The sequence below is a fragment of the Mus musculus genome, chromosome 16 (assembly GCF_000001635.26).
Source record: "Mus musculus strain C57BL/6J chromosome 16, GRCm38.p6 C57BL/6J".
In the NCBI taxonomy this organism is placed as follows: Eukaryota; Metazoa; Chordata; class Mammalia; order Rodentia; family Muridae; genus Mus; species Mus musculus.
In genome coordinates, this window is record NC_000082.6 from 72467204 (window position 1) to 72486680 (window position 19477).

General features: G+C 37.5%; 1 protein-coding gene across 6 annotated transcripts in view; it reads left to right on the forward strand.

The window, feature by feature from the left end:
- The window catches only part of Robo1 (roundabout guidance receptor 1), a 1019974-nt gene that overhangs the window by 439686 nt on the left and 560811 nt on the right, over positions 1 to 19477 (forward strand). The window contains exon 1 of one of the 6 annotated variants that reach the window (XM_011246105.2): positions 4165 to 4244. The exons of 4 other annotated variants lie outside the window; for them this stretch is intronic. In XM_011246105.2, the coding sequence (XP_011244407.1) occupies positions 4184 to 4244 (61 nt within the window). In that variant the 5' untranslated portion in view covers positions 4165 to 4183. Of the gene's footprint in view, positions 1 to 4164; positions 4245 to 19477 lie in introns of those variants that run through there. One more of the 6 variants, XM_011246106.2, reaches the window with a different exon arrangement.

Genomic DNA, 19477 nt, shown 5'->3' on the forward strand with positions numbered 1-19477 from the left:
GTCTAGGCAGGTCTTGTGCATGCATGGAATGGCCTGGGTGTTTGGAATGAGGAAAAAATGGCAGATGATGGCATGCTCATATGTCCTAACACAAATCCTTTCCATATGGAAATCCCAGCACACTGTGCTTGGAGCTTTAGGTTTTTCAAGGAACAACAATAAATAAGATTTATATTTTAAATTTACTTTCTAAGTGGTGGATTATTTGATTATCTATCATAGGAACTGACATCAATGTACTTGGAGGTCTATGCAAGAGGCCGGTTTTCATTTAGTTGGAATAACTCTTAGAAAATAAAACTTGAATTGTGTGTTAAGATGTTGGTGTCTGCTGACTCTTTATCTGCACACATTATTCTTGTGTTTATCTAATATACGTAAATGGGGATTTTATACTACTAATAGTCTCTGGGTCTTCAAAGTTCATCTCATGTGACTTCCAGGTCAGGTTTCAAATGATTCTTACCACTACAACATGGATTGCTGCCATGGAAATTTAAATGATAACGCCATTGTATAGAATTGATTTTAAAAAAAAACGTTGAATGCAGTTGCTCAACGAGTATGTATACAAAATAGTTTTTAATAAATATAGCTAGAGAAATAATAGAAATAGTCTTTATTTAAAATTTTATGTATCTCCAACTGAAAATAAGATAACCGTACACATTAAAAAAATAACATTTTTTTCTTTAAAAGGGAGATTTTATATGTTTATATTTTATATTTTTTTAGCTACTTTTTCAGTGGTTGCCCATGGATCAGGAAAGAATGCACAATACAGACATATTTGAAGTGTGAACTAGTGTGACTAAACATCCAAGAAGCCAGCCCAGAGGAGATTGAAAAATGACTCTGTTGGCAAAACAGACAATAATTAAGGACTCCTTAAATGTTAAAGGATAAAGCAAAGCTGGCCCAAGAATGTGACAGCGGCTACTATCCCTAGATTGAACCTGTTAAGATGTTAAATCTGGAGTGTGATGCTCAAAGCCTTTGCTGAATTTATTTTTCTAAAATTGTACTCATCTTATCTGATGAGAATATCTGAAAGTAGATGCTAATCCTGTGGTTAATTTTAGCTAAATTAGAGAGTTTAAAAAATGAGTTGGAATTCTAAGAAAAAAATATATAAATACTACCTCATATCAGTTTAGGGGATCTTGCAGCTGTTCATAGTTTGACTTCTTAGCACGTGTCACGGTGACAAATGAAAAATATTTTCATCCGCTAGGATTATGGGGTTGCTGAAAAGCAATAAACAAATTGTAACAAGAATTTATGAATGTAACTGAGAGTTCCTCAGACTCTGCACTACTAATGAAGAAAATGAAAAGATTGCATCGTGTTTTCTGCCGACAAATGGTTCATGTTAATAATTTATTAGCTAAACTGTGTGATTGTTGCGGGTTAATGTGGTACACATTGATGTATTTTAATGATTTCTCAAAACCCATGGTATGAAGCCATTAGACATAGCTCCCTTTGAAATGATCTTTTGAGTAGCTTTTGCATTTCAAAGTGAGTTTCTATCAGAGGTCTTTTCAAATGGGAACTACGGTTGGTTGATAAGATGTCTTTACAGTTTTACCTTAGGTCAGTGAAAAATCATGAAAAGTTCCTTATAAATCATTTTCCTAACTCTCAATATTATAGTTATAAAAAAAAAACCAACCTGTTAGCATTTTAAGAAAACATACTTAAATAGACCTAAATTTATGAAAGAAAGAAAGAAAGAAAGAAAGAAAGAAAGAAAGAAAGAAAGAAAGAAAGAAAGAAAGAAAGAAAGAAAGAAAGAGAGAGAGAGAGAGGAGGGGAGGGGAGGGGAGGAGAAAAGGTACCCAATACCATGCTTTGGAAATACTGGACCAGAAGAGGGGGGGAAGATAAAGATTCCTTCAAACAAATGAAAAATTCTATGTATCATTTTCCACTATCAAAAACCACAGACCTGTAATCAGTAGATATGCTTAATTCAATATACACCTTCAATATCATCTCTTCAAGCAAAACACCAAAAGCAAGCCAAGTATATTAAGAAAATGAAAGGGTTAATCATGCATGCATAATTTGTATCACTTGTGAGAATATTAAGCATAAATTCGACATAAACGGAAACATGAATAATGGCCCACCTCTTCTTGGCTGTGAAGTATATCTCTGACCTAAACTGCCCCCAGATAGGTAGGAATCATTTCCATTCTGATAATTGGCTTTCTAATTAGCTTCTAGATGTTGTCTAACCTTCTAGACAGTAAAATTTCCTATTAAATCAGCTTGATTAGCCAGATGTAGTAGTTCATGCCTGTAATCCAGCACTTGAGAGGCTGAAGCAAGAGGACTGTGAAGAATTTAAGACCAGCTTGGATTACATAGTGACCCACAGACCAGTGTCTTTAAGAGGAAGAGCCTCCCTCAAACAAATAAAATCATGAAAGTCTAAAACCTCGAGTATAACAAATGCCATGCTTAATACATTTAAAAGGAATCATAAAATCAACAAATACCTAAAAGAGGGTTTAGGAATTTTTTGACTTAAGAGTTATAAGAAATTTTTTAAATCAGGGGGAAAAAGCAGATTACTTTCCAAGAATATTTGTAGGTAAGAAAACTGTAAAACAAAACAAAGACAAATGAACAAACAAAAAATTTCCGAGACTTTTCTAGCCATTAGTACCGTATTTCCTTAATAAGCAAAATAACATTTTCTCCTTTAAAAGGCTTCAGGTTTCAATTCATTCCTTATGATATTCTTATAGGGTGCAAAACATAAGTAAAGACTTGGGAATCATTGATATCCTTCTCTACTTAGGACATTTAGGTTGTGAAATGATTGTGTAGTAAGCTGTCTAAAGGAGAAAATACTTTATTTAAAAAGTGTTGAAAAAAAAAAAAACAGAAAAAAGAATGAAGACTTGTGTCCGTCCATACCATAATCACAGGCATGCACACCAATCAAACTAATTGCTGTGTATGTAAATGGGTGGACAGACTGTATGTCTATTATCCAAACAGTCCTTTGTCTTGTCAGGCAGTGAAAGAGAAAGACCTTAATCCTTGGTGTCCTGGAGAATGTTTTCTGGTCCTCAGGGAGTGACTGTCATTTAATTTAGGCAAGTTAGAGTCTGCCTTAGGTCTGTGTATTTACATATAAATTGTTTGGTGGTGTGCGGGGAGGCAGAAAGGAGAGATATGTAATCAACTCCTTCCCCAGTTATGTTATAATGCTTGCTTTCATGTGGAGTGTGTCTTCTGCAAATGAGCAGTGTATAGAAAACAAAGGTTATTCCAGATGGAAGTCTGTTGTCTCACACATGTGGGAAATAAGCCCCATCCAAGAGGAGCCTGCCCTGTGATCTGTCCCCACACAGAGCAATGATTTAACACAGACCTTGTACTAGCTTGCTGTAAGTGCTCAGTGTACACAGAGCTAATACCACATTGGATGAAACAATACTCTTGAATGGCTCCACTCAGTTTTCCCCAGGTACATTAGCATCCAGTGACCCATATACTGATTCACTAAACCAACTAAGGGTTCCTAAAAGAAGGTATGTGTGCATGTTTCAGGAGGAAGAACAGCAGTTTGGAAAGAGCTTTTATAGATGTTATCTCCATTTTCTAAAACAGGATTTTGAGCACTCACGCTTCAAAGACTCATGTCAGAGCAACTAAAAACTTGTTTAGTATTCTCCAACCAAATGTGTTTTATGGGGGTAAGGGCAGCAAGCTGGGGGAAGAGACTATTAAGTTCAAAGTAAGTACTGAACCACACAAATTGCAAAACTAATAATTGTTATCATTTTAATTATATGGCAATTACTAACAGAAAGCAACCAGAAATAAAAGCCCCAAGATTGAACCTCAATATCTCCTGGCACAGATGAACTAATATCTAAGTGTGTTGGTTTTGTTTTCCCAAAATTATTACTGAGCACTTCTTGTATGACCCGTGTGCTCCAAGCTTTATCTGCATTTGTTCGTGTTACATTCTCCATTCAGTTTCTTCCATATAACAATCTTTATGTAATATTTTATTAATACTTTTTAAATATTATATAAGTTATCTGATTATATTCACCACCATTTGGTCTCCTTAAATCCTCCAGATTCACCCCAGCCGCTACCTGCGCTCTTACTCCTATCTTAGAGAGAGAGAGAGAGAGAGAGAGAGAGAGAGAGAATGAATCACAGCCGCTGTAGACTCTTGCGTGCAAAGGGCCTGTCATGTCCAGAAGAAACTGGTATGCAGAAGCTATTGTCTGTTTCAGTCTCCTCTGAGATCTGGCTTTTACAAACTTTCTGGCTCCTCTCCCATGATAGTCCTTGCTCTGAGGAAAGGATACATGTTACATATTCCCTATTTGCAGATGAGCACAACACACTTGCTTGTTCTCTGCCCATTGGCCAGCTGTGGGTGTCTGCTTCCTCAGGCCACTGTAGGGAAGGGACCTTAAACTATAATATCTGTTTTTTTTTTAGAGTATATGTATATCTTTATGTACTTTCAAAAATGATTGAACGTAGTGTTTAAAACTACACATAAATCCCAAACAAATTATTAGGAGCAAAAGTTTCAAAGATAAAATATGTAATTTTGACAATTAGAGCAGGAACTTGACACAAAAATTGAATTTTCATCATAAACACAAAATATGTGCTAAATACTTAAGATTTTGTTATTCAGATATACTTTTCAATTCAAATCACAGTATTTATAAATATGTCTGATGAGATGCTATGAACAACTTGGTTTAAAGGTCTACTCTTTTATAAGAGTTAAGAAAATGTAAGGGAACTAATCAAGAGCGTGGTACTTTGAATAAGAATGGCCAAAGTAGGCGCTTGTATTTTGACCTGTAGTCATCAGAGAATAAGAATAATAATAATCATAATAAGAATCAGAGAATAAGAAGGAATAGGAGGGATGGCCTTGTTGGGGTGGGTGTGGCCTTGTTGGGGTGGGTGTGGCCTTGGAGTAGGTGTGGCCTTGTTGAAGTAGATATCTTGTTGGACAAAGTGTGTGACTGGAAGTGGCCTTTGAGGTTTCAAAAGCCCAAACTAGGCCAAGTGGCTCTCTCTTCCAGCTGTCTATAGATCTGGGTGTACACATCTATGGCCTGGATCCACATTCTTCTTCCACAGACAATGGAAATCATGTATTGCCATGTTCATTTGGGATAGTTTTGCATTCATTCGGGAAGGTTCAACTCAGGAAGCATGTTGAAACTCTGTCTGTTCAACTTAGTTTTATTGAATGAAATACATCAGTAGGAGTACTTTCCCATCCTGATTTTGTTCCATGTTGAGATTTATTACACATGTGCAAAATATTTTATATACTTATGTATGTGCTGAATCACAACTGAGACTTGGACTTTAATGTTCTTTAGCATATCTTATTTAACTTCTATTTGCTTTTCTTTGTTTATTTTATATCTCATTTACTTTCTGAATGAATATGAAGTAAAAAAAAAAACCAATTCTTCAGAGGGCTATGATATAACATTAACTTTTTTCAATATAAATGAAAGGAAATAGAGCTAAATACTAAATGGTAATAGAGAAAAATCAGGTGTTGGCCAAGGTGGCTATTCTCCCAGATAGAAGCTTATTCTAGAAGTTCTCAGGGAAGAAAAATAATGATATATTTCATAAGGGTTGCTTTGGTTATTGTTATTGTTGTGAGGACAGAGCATGACTCTAGGAAACTTTTAGAGAAGAAAGAATTAATTAGCAGTTTGCATACCGTTTCAGAAAATTAGTCCACAATCCTCATGGCAGGAAACAGATGGGCGTAGATGCTGCAGCAGTAGTGTGCATCTTTACAACCTGATCCACAGCCAGCAGGGATAAAGAAGGAGAATCACTGGGCCAGGCTTAGACTTTTGAAACCTCAAGGCCCACTCTCAGTGACATACTTCCTCCAACAAGACCACAATTCCTAATTCTTTCCAAACCGTTCACCAACTGATGACCAAGCATTCAAACTTAAGGGAGCCGTCTTCATTCAACCCACCATACAGGTGAACTATAGCTATATTTATTATTAGGCAAAGATGAATTTCTCAGTAAGTTTCATGAAAAATAGCTGCATTACCTTGAATTCTATGCAGTGAACTCCGATACCCTTATAAACAAGGTTCAGTTCAGTAATATCTATTAAAGATGCACAAATAAGTTTTTGTTTATGTCAGATGTAACTTGAAACTATTTTAATTCTGTATATAATAGCTTATCATTTATAAACTTATAAGCACCACTTATCATTTCCAGACTTTTGGAACTTGCTGGTTTTAAAAATGTAGATAACGTTAGTAAAATTTTAATGAATATTCTACCATTAAAGTATCTACAACCACCATAACTCTCTGTAGCATATGTTAGGATAGTTTTCTTTTTAAGTGCTTTAAGCGCGCACACACACACACACACACACACACACACACACACACACACACACAAAATTCTGATTTAGATTTCTCAGAAAGCATTCTCTTCATTGTACCTTGACTATGTCTTGCATGTGTCTATTTCAAGCATGTATCTAACTATGCTTCTGCTTAACTGCAAAGCATGAACAGATGCAGCTGAGAGAGTGGTAGGTAATCTGTCTAACAAAACAAAGGAAAACAAAACAAAAGATGCAGCGGATAACGATCCAAGACTGAGTATAACAACTCTAGGGATGTGTGAACACTTCAAAATGCTTTCGATAAATCTACTATTCTGAATTGCTTTTTCACCACATTTCCCAATCTGGCACCCCCTCGCTTCTTAGTGTCCTACACTAAGACATTGATGCCCAGACTGGCTCCAGAGGAGACAATGCTTTCCTTCCTTTAGAGGCAAAAGGAGAACTGTTCAGGTCCATAGTCACCTTTCCCTGAGGGATGCGGGTTCTTAACCGCGTGGAAAGCTCATCACTCTTCCCCTACAGGATGGGAAAGAAGAGAAGTTTTGTTTGCTGCTTGTCTACATAGAACATGAGTTGAGATTGCATAAGTTGAAAAATAAAACTAATTTTCATTTAGTAATTATGAGTGGAATTACATTGTTCTGGTATATGTCACTATCTAGCAACATGTCCAAGTCTGGAGATGGCTGTAGAACATTGAAAAATACCAACCACATGGAACATGCTATGGCTTTCCAGTACCTCATGGTTTATATAGTCTAATTGAACTTACTATGTTTGTCAGAAATACAAAACAAATGCCAAATTCCCTTGCACAAGACAATATAACAAAAACAGTGGTCTTCAACTATTTATTTGAATATCAGATGAATACTTAATACTGGATACAGTTGAACTAATTAGTGAGTAATTAATATTGCCCGTTTAATTTTAGTATGAATTATTCCTTCTATTAACAGAATGCCTTTGTCTTTCCTTCTTATTTATTGATCTATTAACATTTTCTATGTTGCATAAAGCTTCCCTAGGTAGGGCGAGATATAAATGTCTTTGTTTTAGTTTTTCCTAGGCTCAGCAGCTTGTATCCATCATGCTAATTTAGATTGTTTTCTGCTGTGTATAAATTAATCTTCAAGTCTTTTCTTCCTTTTTTTCTCTGTTATGGAGTGATTATTCTCATGAGCTTGTGTCTCTGAAAACTCCTGTTGTTCAGCCATTATTCCTCAGAAAGACTTAGCGATCTCGACTTGTATGGTATCTTAAATTAACATTACATAAAAATGGTAATTTGAAGCTTACCTCTCCTCAGCATAAATAAGTAGGAAACTGATGTCTTTGTGGGTCCCTGGACAATTTCCCTTGACCTTCAAGAACAGCAAAAACTCCTTACAATAGCTAGCAAAGTACCTCAATATCTGTCTTTATCTCCAATATAAACTTCACATCTCTTGTCTCTCCTCCCTCAACTGTCATACTCTGTGTTACTCCTGCAAGCTCACAACCAAGCATTCCATCACAGAAGTGTACAGGCTCACACTCACAGCCACGCCTACATTACCCTTGAAAGCATTGTTTTGCAAATGTTCACTTCTTCTTCTGAGCTCTTGTGATCGATGCCCTCTCCCTGCAACCGGGGATCTAGCTAGACTTCAGAGGTACAGTTTGCTGTATACTAGTTGAATCCGGAATAGAAGTAGAACAGCTGTCCATTCTGGGCCTTTGAGTGTCCAAACCATAGGATGGTGCACCGAACATTTTCAGTTCCATCTGAACGTGGGAGCAAGGGGGCCTTATTGCTCTAGACTTTGGATGCCATAAACTTGTGGTTCAAGGCACTCAGAGTGGACTCTTACTGCTCTGAGCTTTATTATTATTATTATTAGATACGTTCTTAATTTACATTTTAAATGTTATCTATCCCCTTTCCTAGTTTCCCCTCGAAAAAACCCCTATCCCTGGAACTTGACAGTTGGTGGAATCCTGACCTTCCATTAGCAGGGAATGCAGCAGCAAATATCACCTACTAATGTTACTGCTCCTGAACTGCTCTTCAACATGTTCCTACTTAGCTGTTATGGGTGGCTAATGTTACAGCTTCTTAAACCCAGGATGCCAGGAGCCTTGGCTCTTTAAGGATTGAGGGCATCTCAGAACTCTTAGTCACATTGTCTCCTATCCACTCTACTCTTCTGCTCACGATTACTTCTGCCTCTCCCACTCTCTAGGTCTGTTCAACTGCATTCCCCCCTCCACAGCTGCCGCCATTACTTTCTACCATGAGTTAAAGCAGTTATTATCACACCCTGTTGGTAAACTAGTCATTATTACCACTGTGGTGACAGCGCATCCTTCAGTTCCCATATTCCATCTCAGCCTGCTCTATTGATGATCAAAGTCATAAGTAACCAAGATCTTGCAATGGAAGCCCTTTGATGTGACTAATGTTGGAACAGAAAGGGGGAGTACAAAAGGATATCTTATAGTTTAATCAAAAAGCCAAGTCAAAAGGCCTGCCTATGTAGCCGGAAAGAGGAGCCGGGGAGGGAAAGGGGTGTTTGTACCGTGTCATAGCCCTTCATGAAAATAAAGGATGGTGTTTGTATGTTTGCACCAATCATAAGCGTTCGGCTGTATCACCAGGGGTGGTGCACCCCTGCTGGTCTGGGTAAATAATGTATCACCAAGATTTATGATGAAAAAGAACATCTTAAGCAGTTTGGAACAAATATGACAGGAATCATACCTTCTGGGGCCAGAGATGTCTTTTCAGCAGCAAATAGCTATCGCTGCAATACAGCATTCTCAAGACATGCACAGAGTATTCAGAGGAGCTACATCAACAATAGGACAGAGTATTGACTGAAGTAAAAATGCTTTCTCACTGCTCATCTTTCACCCAGAGCATCAGAATATATAGGAAAGGACTTTCTGATTTCACAATCAGGAATCAAATAACATAGGCCCAATATTTTAGATTTTTCTCTTTTTTTTGTTATTGTTGTTGTTTTTACTTTTAATTATTAATCATTCCATTCATTTACATCTCAAATGATATGCCACTTCCTGGTTACGCCCTCCAGCAACCCCCTATCCCATGATATCCCACTTCCAGGTTACCCCTTTGCCACTCCCCTGTCCCACATCTGCACTTCCTTTTGCTTGTATAAGAGCGCTCCCCTACTCAACTACACTTTTCTACCCCACCGCTCCAGTATCCCCCTACTCTGGGGCATCAAACTTCCCCTAGACCAAGGACCTCCTCTCCCATTGCTGTCAGGCAAGGCCATTCTGTGCTACATGAGTATCTGGAGCCATGGATCTCTCTAGGTACACTCCTTGGTTGGTGGTCTAGTCTCTGGGAAAACTGCGTTGTCAGGCCAGACTATGTTGTTCTTCCAATGGGGTTGCAATCCCCCTCTGCTCCCCTACCAAGATAGGTACTTTTACTACAGTGGTAATCAATCTTCCTGATGCTGAGAGCCTTTAATATAGTTCCTCATGTTGTGGAGACTCCCAACCACAAAATAATTTTCAGTGCTATTTCTGTTATGAATCATAATGTAAGTATCTACTATGCAGAATTGTTGAAGACCAGCTTTGACACCACAAGTAAATGGAGGAAGGGAGCGAAGTGTGGCATAGGTGGTTGGGGTCTGTACTAATAGCCTACAGGGGTCAGCACTCACAAGGCTGATAGGAGTTGGTTCAGAGCGGCCAACGGGGACTGTTGCCTATGGGGGCCAGTGATTAGAGTAATCCTTCAGCAGACTTTTCTCTGAGGGGAGAAAAGCTTGATTCATTGGGGCAGGCAGCCCCTGTGAATTGCAAGAAACTCTGAATTCTTTTAACTCTTCAGGGGCTGGCCAGAAAGAAAAGAATGAAAATCACGCATAAACACACACACACACACACACACACACACACACACACACACACACACACACACATGCACTGGATTTCAGACAAAAGGTCTCTATGTAAGAAAACACTACCTCACAGATAAAATGCTACATGAGAGGGAGTTGCAACAGGATGTTGATACTAAGTACAAAACAGTTGTTTTACCTGCATGTCATTCTATAAGCTCACTACTGTTTCAAATAAATCATCTTATATATTCACAACCTTGCTTTATCACAGTGCACACCTGTGGCCTTGTCCTTGCCCATGACCTAGAGTGAATGTTTTTCCTTGATCATAAATCTGTCCCAAGCCTGCCTCTCTTCCTAGTGCAATGTCTTTGCCTATAGTGTGGGAAAGCCGGTTGTTCTCCTTTTTATGAAGCCTTTACTTACTATTTATTGTATGAGGAGGGTCATATTCTATTCTTGATTCTCACTTTAATATATATTTCGGGCAAAACACCTAAAACCATCTCCTTAAACTTTTTATCAGTTATTCTAACTTCCTAAAATTATTTGAGTCAGGAATTCTACACCATCATTAATTCATCTAAACAGCATCATTTCAGGAAAGCTTGCCTTCACATTGATTTGCCAGAAATCCACCAATATAGTGGGCTAAAACCCAGGAATCACTTATAACGACAATAGACTAAAAGGATCTTTCTTTACCCAATCACACCATGTCTGAAAAATGAGTAATTCAGCAATGACAAACATGAGAAGGCACATCAACAACAAGAAGCACTCCTGGGCCCAAATTTCTGGGTCTGTGCCTACCCAGAGTTTACCCATCATAGCCATGCAACAAGGTGGGCCATCCCCAGGAAGCTCCCTTGCCTGATGCAGTTCCTCCTGCATGACATCTGCCACAGAATGGTGTTAGGCGAACAACCCCTATGAAAGGGCTTCTTAACACCTCCAAAGGGATCATGACCTACAGGGTAGGAACCATTGTTTTAATAGAAGTCTGTCATTAGTCTAACAGTGTTTTAACAGGTTTTAACATTGCTTTTACCACGCTCCATTCTACTCTTTTCTTAACCAAGAGACCATTGGAAGCCATTTAGTCACCTTACTTGCTTCATCACAAGCTACCTCTCCTTCTTCTTCTTTCAGATCCAAGTGAGCATTTATCTCCTACAGAACTCCTTCACATAAACTCTCCTTAGTTTTGTGCCATTCCAATACTCCCCAGGCTAACTTAACTTCTAGTCTAACCAGCCAATTTGACTATGTCTCTTTATTTGACTTCCACATAAGATCTGGATAGCAGTGTCCACTGCTTTTTTTGCTATTGTATGCTTATACTATGAAATAGTTTCACGTTATGAACAGTTTTAGGGAGAGTGGAATAGAAGGAAACAGGATAGAGGTACACAGAATAGGCTGACACTCAATGGCAAGTAAGGGGCAGAATAAAAATGACTGAGAAAGACAGCTAACTTCATCTTTAATAGGTGCATGACTTACATATATGCATATATGTGACTGTAAATATATATGATATATACATCTATACATACTAAAAAGGCTAACTTGTTACAGGAGGTTTGGGAAAATTAAAAGCCATTATTTAAATATTAGATAGCTATGTTCTAATTCCCAAGAGATCCACTTGATATGATTTCAGAGAAGTTAGCTATCTTCAGTTATATTATGATACCAAACTCTCCTCTCTTCTTGAGCAAAACAAACTGGTTCAATTGCTGACTTATCATGACAGTTTTCCCTTCAAAGAGGGCAGCAAAGAGGAAGCAGCCTATCTTTTAATAAAACTAGGGAAGACTTTTCTCATTCTTAATGATCTTGGAAAATCAGACTTTGTCATTTTGCATTTCTATAAAAAACAGACGGCTTATTTCTTCCAATTTAACTGGGTGTTTGCAGAGTATTTCTTCCTGTTTCTCACTCTTTGGTTCAGGATTCTGCACATAACAAGTATATTTTATTTTCCTGTGGTTCATTTGCTTAGGTAAGATTTTAAAACAATGCAATAACCTAAAGCTAAAAGTGACTCTTATTCAGTCTGACCTAATATCACCATGTCAATGCACTTGATGCAAATCCATTTCAAACTTTTAAACGTCTCTGTAAATCACATTTATATGAGAGCGTCACTGAGAAATTTAAGTGCAGGATTTCTTGTGACTCTAACTTGTAACATACTTCATGAATCAAGTGTTCTTTGATATTCACCTAATAGAATTATCTCTAAAATAACATAGTTAAAATTAAATTATTTCCTCAAAAGTAGTTCATCTCCTAGAAGGGCTGCTCTTTTTCTTGGAGATTGTGGCCATTTATCATCACTGTCATAGTCTCCCCAGGGAATAGACATTATTAACTACTTCCTACTGGAAAGGAAAAGTTTTTACTTTTTCTGTTTGGTATTGTTTTATTAAAATGCCTGTTCATTTCAAGAACCAAACAAAAATATAAATCGAGATAATCTAAAAAGAAAATGTAGTAGTTTGTATAACTAGAAAACCATCCAATAGACTAGTGTGATATTTGGTTGTACAATAAGCTCAATTTTACTACACTAATTTACTTTCCTTCCTACTACTTTCATAAATATGTTCCTTTTTTTTTCTCATTCAGAGGAAGACAGCTGCCTCTCTCCCATTATTGCATCTACTTCCATGGAAATGCTAGCCAGTGTGTCAGAACCCAGTACCTTACCCTTCTCAGGTCTTGTACGCAAAACTCTATCAATCACTGTGCAGCAAGGATAGCTAAGATTTCTCCTGGGTGTGATACAAAACTTTGTTCTTGGGCAAGCAATACCTTGCCAAGTGCATGCCACGGAAAAGCAAGACTGGTCATGATTCAGCCAAGTTTGGGACTGTGAATCCCAAAGAAGGGACAGATAGATTCCAAGAATCTACTTCAAGATACAATTTAAACAAAAAATACCTCATATTTTCCTATCCCTTACATCTTCTTTTTCTTTCCTTTTCTTTCCTTTCCTTTCCTTCCCTTCCCTTCCCTTCCCTTCCCTTCCCTTCCCTTCCCTTCCCTTCCCTTCCCTTCCCTTCCCTTCCCTTTCCTTTCCTTTCCTTTCCTTTCCTTTCCTTTCCTTTCCTTTCCTTTCCTTTCCTTTCCTTTCCTTTCCTTTCCTTTCCTTTCCTTTCCTTTCCCTTCCCTTCCCTTCCCTTCCCTTCCCTTTCCATTTATTTATTTATTTATTTATTTATTTATTTATTTATCTATTTATTTATTTATTTATTTAGAGACCGTTTCTCTGTATAGCCCCTGGAACTCACTTTAATATGGTAGAAGTGCTATGTAGAGGCCAGCCAGATAATTCTGCTAGTACCTCTAGGTTTCAAAAATACATAGTCTCATATCTCTAGATGCAATTTTGCCTTCTTTAACTACACTTAAACTACTTTAGGAAATAAGTGAATGTGTAGGGAGCAGATACCTCTGGTGTTTTTGTTTACTGTGAGGACTTTAGCTGCCGGGGAATTAAAAAGATGGCATGATTGTAGCTCACACATTATCCACTCGTGTCTGTGGCAGTCCTACAATGACACCGTTTTGCTGGAAGCTATATAGAACGAGTGTAGAATATGGGTCAAACTTATTAGACACATCATTTGATTATATTATAAAACTGCCTAACTGGACACTATATGTCACTTGACCGAGGAAAAAGTTACAGGAGACACATACCTTCATCTACACAAATTACTTAAGTGCTTTGCCACCACTTGTGAATTAGTCAGGTGCAGGACATGGGGGCAGTGGGCTAAAAACTTTTCTAGAACAAATAGTGAGATCTAAGTTAAAAATTCAGTAAAGAGGCTAAGGAGATGGTTCAGTGGTTAAGAGCGCTTACTGCTCATGCAGAAGACCTGTGTTCAGTACCCAGCACTGACAGAGTCACTCACAACCTCCTGGAACTCCAGTGGCATGTGGTATGATATTGTCTTTTGACCTCTGAAGGCTCATGCATGAATATGGTGTATTATGCACACTCAAGCGCACATGTGCATGTACACACACGCGCACATGCACACATACACACAAATAAATAATAGTAAATAAATAAATCAAATTTTCACATTTTAATAAGGGGAATATTTCTTTACTTTCAAAATATCTGATTCTCCTAACTGTACATTGATACAGCCTACAGTTAGACTCTGGCCATGGGTTATTACATGATAAATGCTAAGGGGAGAGAAACTTTTGAGAAACTGAGGGTATTGTTTGCCACAGATGATAATACGTAAATTATTAGTATGTGAGGCTTTCAGGGAGTGTACAAATAGCACGTCAATTGAAGGCATTTCATCTGAGCTGTGGGCACGAGTCTTCACAGATCAGTAGGGCCTGAAAAGAGAATGCATGATAAGACCATTCAGAAGTTATTAGTAGGGGAATTGTGTGCCTTTCTAGGGTCTGGGTCTTCTGTTATCATAAAGTCTGAAAGCACCAATTCCTTAAGTCAGTGGATTTACTTTAACGTTCACTCCGCCAGTAGATTAGGAAACGCATTCTCCTTCTTAGGCAGAAGTGGAGAGCTGTGAGTGCACCTGCTGACTCTGCCTGCATCGTTGGAACCCATTACTCTTAGTTACATCCTGTCTCTTAGCGGCTACGACAGAATAATGATTTTTTTTCCCCTAATGAAAACGTTACTCAGCAATCTTGTCAGCATCTCCCTTTCTCCGGAATGTTGTCCTCTACTTGCTTTGTGAATTGAAAAAGAAGGAAGGACAAATATTGTCTTCAGGGTACAATTTGTCTTATAAAAATATATAATACCAATTTTAATGAATTCTATTAGTGGAAAGCTTCAAACAGCATCACCTGCTGTCATTCTTGATAATGTATGCATATTATTTGACATTAGTTTGTAATCAATTTATACTTAAATAGTCCAAGTATATTCTAGTTTTTAATACTTAGAGAAACTAATTTATAATGAAATTATTTTATCATTTCTCATTTTAATATACATTGGAAAGATAAATATGCTTGAATTTATGGTATTCTATACGTTCATTATATGATAGCTCATAAGTAATACTATATAAACTGGCACTAACATTTTTCATGTTACAAAGATGATGATTGTTCTTCCCCAACATTAGGAAAATAACAACTTCTCTCTTTTTTATTGTTATATTTATTTATTTGTTTACTTTACATCCTGCTCACCGTCAGCCTCCCCCACAATCCTTCCCACATGCCACCCTCCCCTTCTCCTCTGAGTGGGTGGTGGCTGCCTGGTTATCTCCCCATCCTGGAACATGAAGTCTCTGAGAGGCTAGGCACTTCCTCTCCCACTAAGGCCACACAAGACAGTCCAGCTAGAACGTACCCCGCATACAGGCAACAGCCTTTGAGTTAGTCCCTGCTCCAGTTGGATAGGGCCCACATGAAGACCAAGCTGAACATCTACTCCCTATTTGCCTGGAGGCTTAGAGCCATCCTGTGTATGTTCTTTGGTTGGTGGTTCAGACTCTGAGAGCCCCAAGGGTCCAGGTTAGTTGATTTTGTTGGTCTTCCTGTGGAGTTCTTATCTTAGGGACTGGACCCCTTCTTGAATAACTTCTCTCTTTAGGTTAGGTCATACTGACAGTTTTCCTTCAATCTTTTTAAAGAATACTTTCATCTTATAAGAACATCCTAGAGAAGAGCCCCGTATATCAGTATCCTCTTCATTTCAAGAAACACATGTTTACATTTTTTTTTAAGAAAAGGACTTTCATCTAGAGATTCTCATGAAGGAAGGATACTATGGGAAAAGAAATCAATAAGAAATTCCCAGGAGAGATACCTGAAACTGTAAAACCCAAAAGGGATTTATAGACAGAATATAAAAACCATTTCCAAAATTACAATGTCCAGGGAGCAGGGTGAGGAAGAAGAGAGCCTCAAAAATAACAAAGGCAAAGTTCTAAAACATAGTTCAAAATGGAGGAAATCCAAAAGACTAACAATCACAGCATGTGTCCCAGTCTAGCAGGATTTAAAGACATGCTAATTAAACCAACAGTAACATATCCATTTATGCCTGGAGGATTAGCAAGTTTTAGAAAGCTGAACAATGACAAATATTGGGAGAAGTAGTGAGACATAAGAAAGCTTCTTCCCAGAGTGTAGTAGAGCCATGGAGCCGCCCCGGAAAAACCAATCTGAGGCAATTCTTAGTCCAGTTATGTTCACATACCATCTCTATCCCCAAAGCTCACCCCAAAGTACACCATGCAAATTTTCTCATCCAGAAAGGAAGGGAGGGAGGAAGGGAGAGAGAGAGAGAGAGAGAGAGAGAGAGAGAGAGAGAGAGAGAGAGAGAGAGAGAGAGAGAACAAGCCATTAAGTCATGTAATGTCCGCATTTATTAGCAATTATGAAAACTATGAAATGAAGGTATGAAGCTGTGATTAAAGTAACCATACCCTTGCCATATAAAAATAATTATGAACAGATATACATACAACTGTGCAAGCACAAGAGGTTCAAATTGTGAGTCCTAAGTCTTTATTGTTGTTCAAGTGCTTTAACAATGGCATTGATGTATTTCTTAAACAGAATTGCTCCAAGGCACTGTTTCTTCACAACTAAGATAGAAATTTCCAGACAAGAACCCTGCCAACATTATCACCTTGAGAACATGATCCCAAGCTTCGGTTAGACTGTCTTCAGTTTCAGGGCATTTGTAAGTCACTTGAGTACATAAAAGGCCAGTCAACTGAAGCTGGCCATTTATTTATTTTGAGTTGTCTGTTCAATAGGCAAGAACTCCCCATATGATTCTTCATAGAGATCAATTATTTCCTGGAAGAAGTCTTCAAGATTCAGAGTGATGGTGTTTTGTTTAGCCAGTTTAGGCATGTTATATGTCTAGACAAAAATCTCTTTCAGAAAGATGGCTTTGATATAGACCCACAAATATTTAAAAATCAAAATGTAACTCTTTGGCCAGGCAATAACCCTCCATGTGGGTGAACTGGATGAGATTTCCAGACCTTCTCTCTCCTGACTTTGAATTTGCAGCATCTGGAATTGATACTCATGGTCATGGTAATACTTCTGTCTGTCAGAATGTATTTTATCCGAAATTTTCAGTGTACTTTGCGATTTATTAATCCTTGGAACACCTAAATAAGGTAGGCAGATTTTTTTCCCCTAGAGCAACAAAAGAAATAGAGAGCTGAAATGAAACTGTACATAGCCAGCCATTTGAAGAAATGGGAGGAAGTGCTCTGCTGTTAGGACAGGAGCCAATCCTGTTACATGCTGAACTCCACTGACAGGATCATTATACAAGTCTTCAATGAAATTTTATAGCATCTGAGAAAGGAATGAAGATTTTTTTTTAAACATCAAAATTAATAGAGACGTAAGGAACTAAAAATATAACATCTGACACTGAAAATGTACTTTTGAGATATCACTACATATTCCAGTTTATTGAGTTTAATGTTTGAACAAACCACTCGTGATTTGACACTAAATGTATGAATATGTGTGAAGTGTGATGGTATTTGCCTTTGAGTGGTGACATAACTTGGCTGAAGGCACACACTAGGGAGCAGAGTTAGCATATTTTGCTTCTGTTATCTGCATCTTGGTTGTTTGTTTTTTTTTTTTTTTTTTTTTTTTATGTCTGGTTGACTTCGCATTCACTTCTGATTTCCATGCAGCTTAATAGAGTTTTCCTGATTTGTCATGGACAACTTATGCATGTGATTAATATTATAATAACCAGCGGACAAATTCTTTGCAATGATAATGAACCCTTCCTTCTGCCAAAGTGATTGTACTTCCAATGGCTCGCATCCCTGGAGATGCACAGGATAAACTGAATACTTTGGGTATTGTGCGGATGGCTAAAAAAAATGATAATGTTATGTAATATAGCATAGGATATTTGTTGGTTCAGTTAAGAACATAATGTAAATGAAGTACATTAAAATAATTACTCAACTATATATATATATGACTGAATAACTACTAATAGTTGTTACAATGAAGTCACGTTTCATAATATGGCTTCCATATTATGTGCTGACAATTATATCAAAATAGTATATCATATACCCTATGAACAGCACAATTTTCTTCTTATTAATATTTTAAAAATTGGAAATGCATTTTATTAATAAATAGACCCAGTCTTTAGTGTGTGATACTCTTTCCTCTAAAAACAATATAATAAATAGACTTTTCTCTCTGATTTTAATATTTGCATAAAATGCAAAACCTTTTACATAATGGAATAGTCACTTTCTTTAATATTAGATTGCTTTATTATTAATGCTATTGTAACATTCTTACCACATTAAAATGAATATTAATATTATGGTAATATATGACTTATGATAATGTGTTAACAATATGACCTTAAAACAGAGTATTTTATATCAATCAACACTTGTCTTTTAATCAAACCACCTTTAAAATTTAGGTCATATTACCTATGTGCACTTTCAAGTCACATTTCCAGACAAAAGGAGTTCCTTTGGCTTCTCTCACTGAAAGTGTGTTAGCTATCACAGACCATGAAGAGCACAAACATAATGCAGGCCTGTCAAGGGACTTCCCTGATAGCAAACGGGTCTGTGGAGGAATGTCTTCTCTGGCCATGCCTACCATTGTGCAAGGATTCAGTGCAAAACATTGTCTTCAGGATCCAGAGCTTGCTGTTTTATGGCAAACAAAAACAAAAACAAAACAAAACAAAACAAAAACAACAAGCTCTCTTTTCTATTCAACCCAAAATGAGATATTTTGTATCAAGAAACATAGTCTAACAAAAGTAAGTATGCAATAGGCCTTTTTTAATTAGAAAGCATTAATTTTCTGAGAAGAAATATTTTTATCAAGAACTCTTTATTAGATATTTTCTTAATATACACTTCAAATGCTATCCTGAAAGTTCCCTATACCCTCCCCCCACCCTGCTCCCCTACCCACTCACTCCTGCTTTTTGGCCCTGGCATTCCCCTGTACTGAGGCATATAAAGTTTGCAATACCAAGGGGCCTCTCTTCCCAGTGATGGCCAACTAGGCCATCTTCTTCTACATATGCAGCTAGAGACACGAGCTCTGGTGGTACTGGTTAGTTCATATTGTTGTTCCACCTATAGGGTTGCAGACCCCTTCAGCTCCTTGGCTGCTTTCTCTAGCTCCT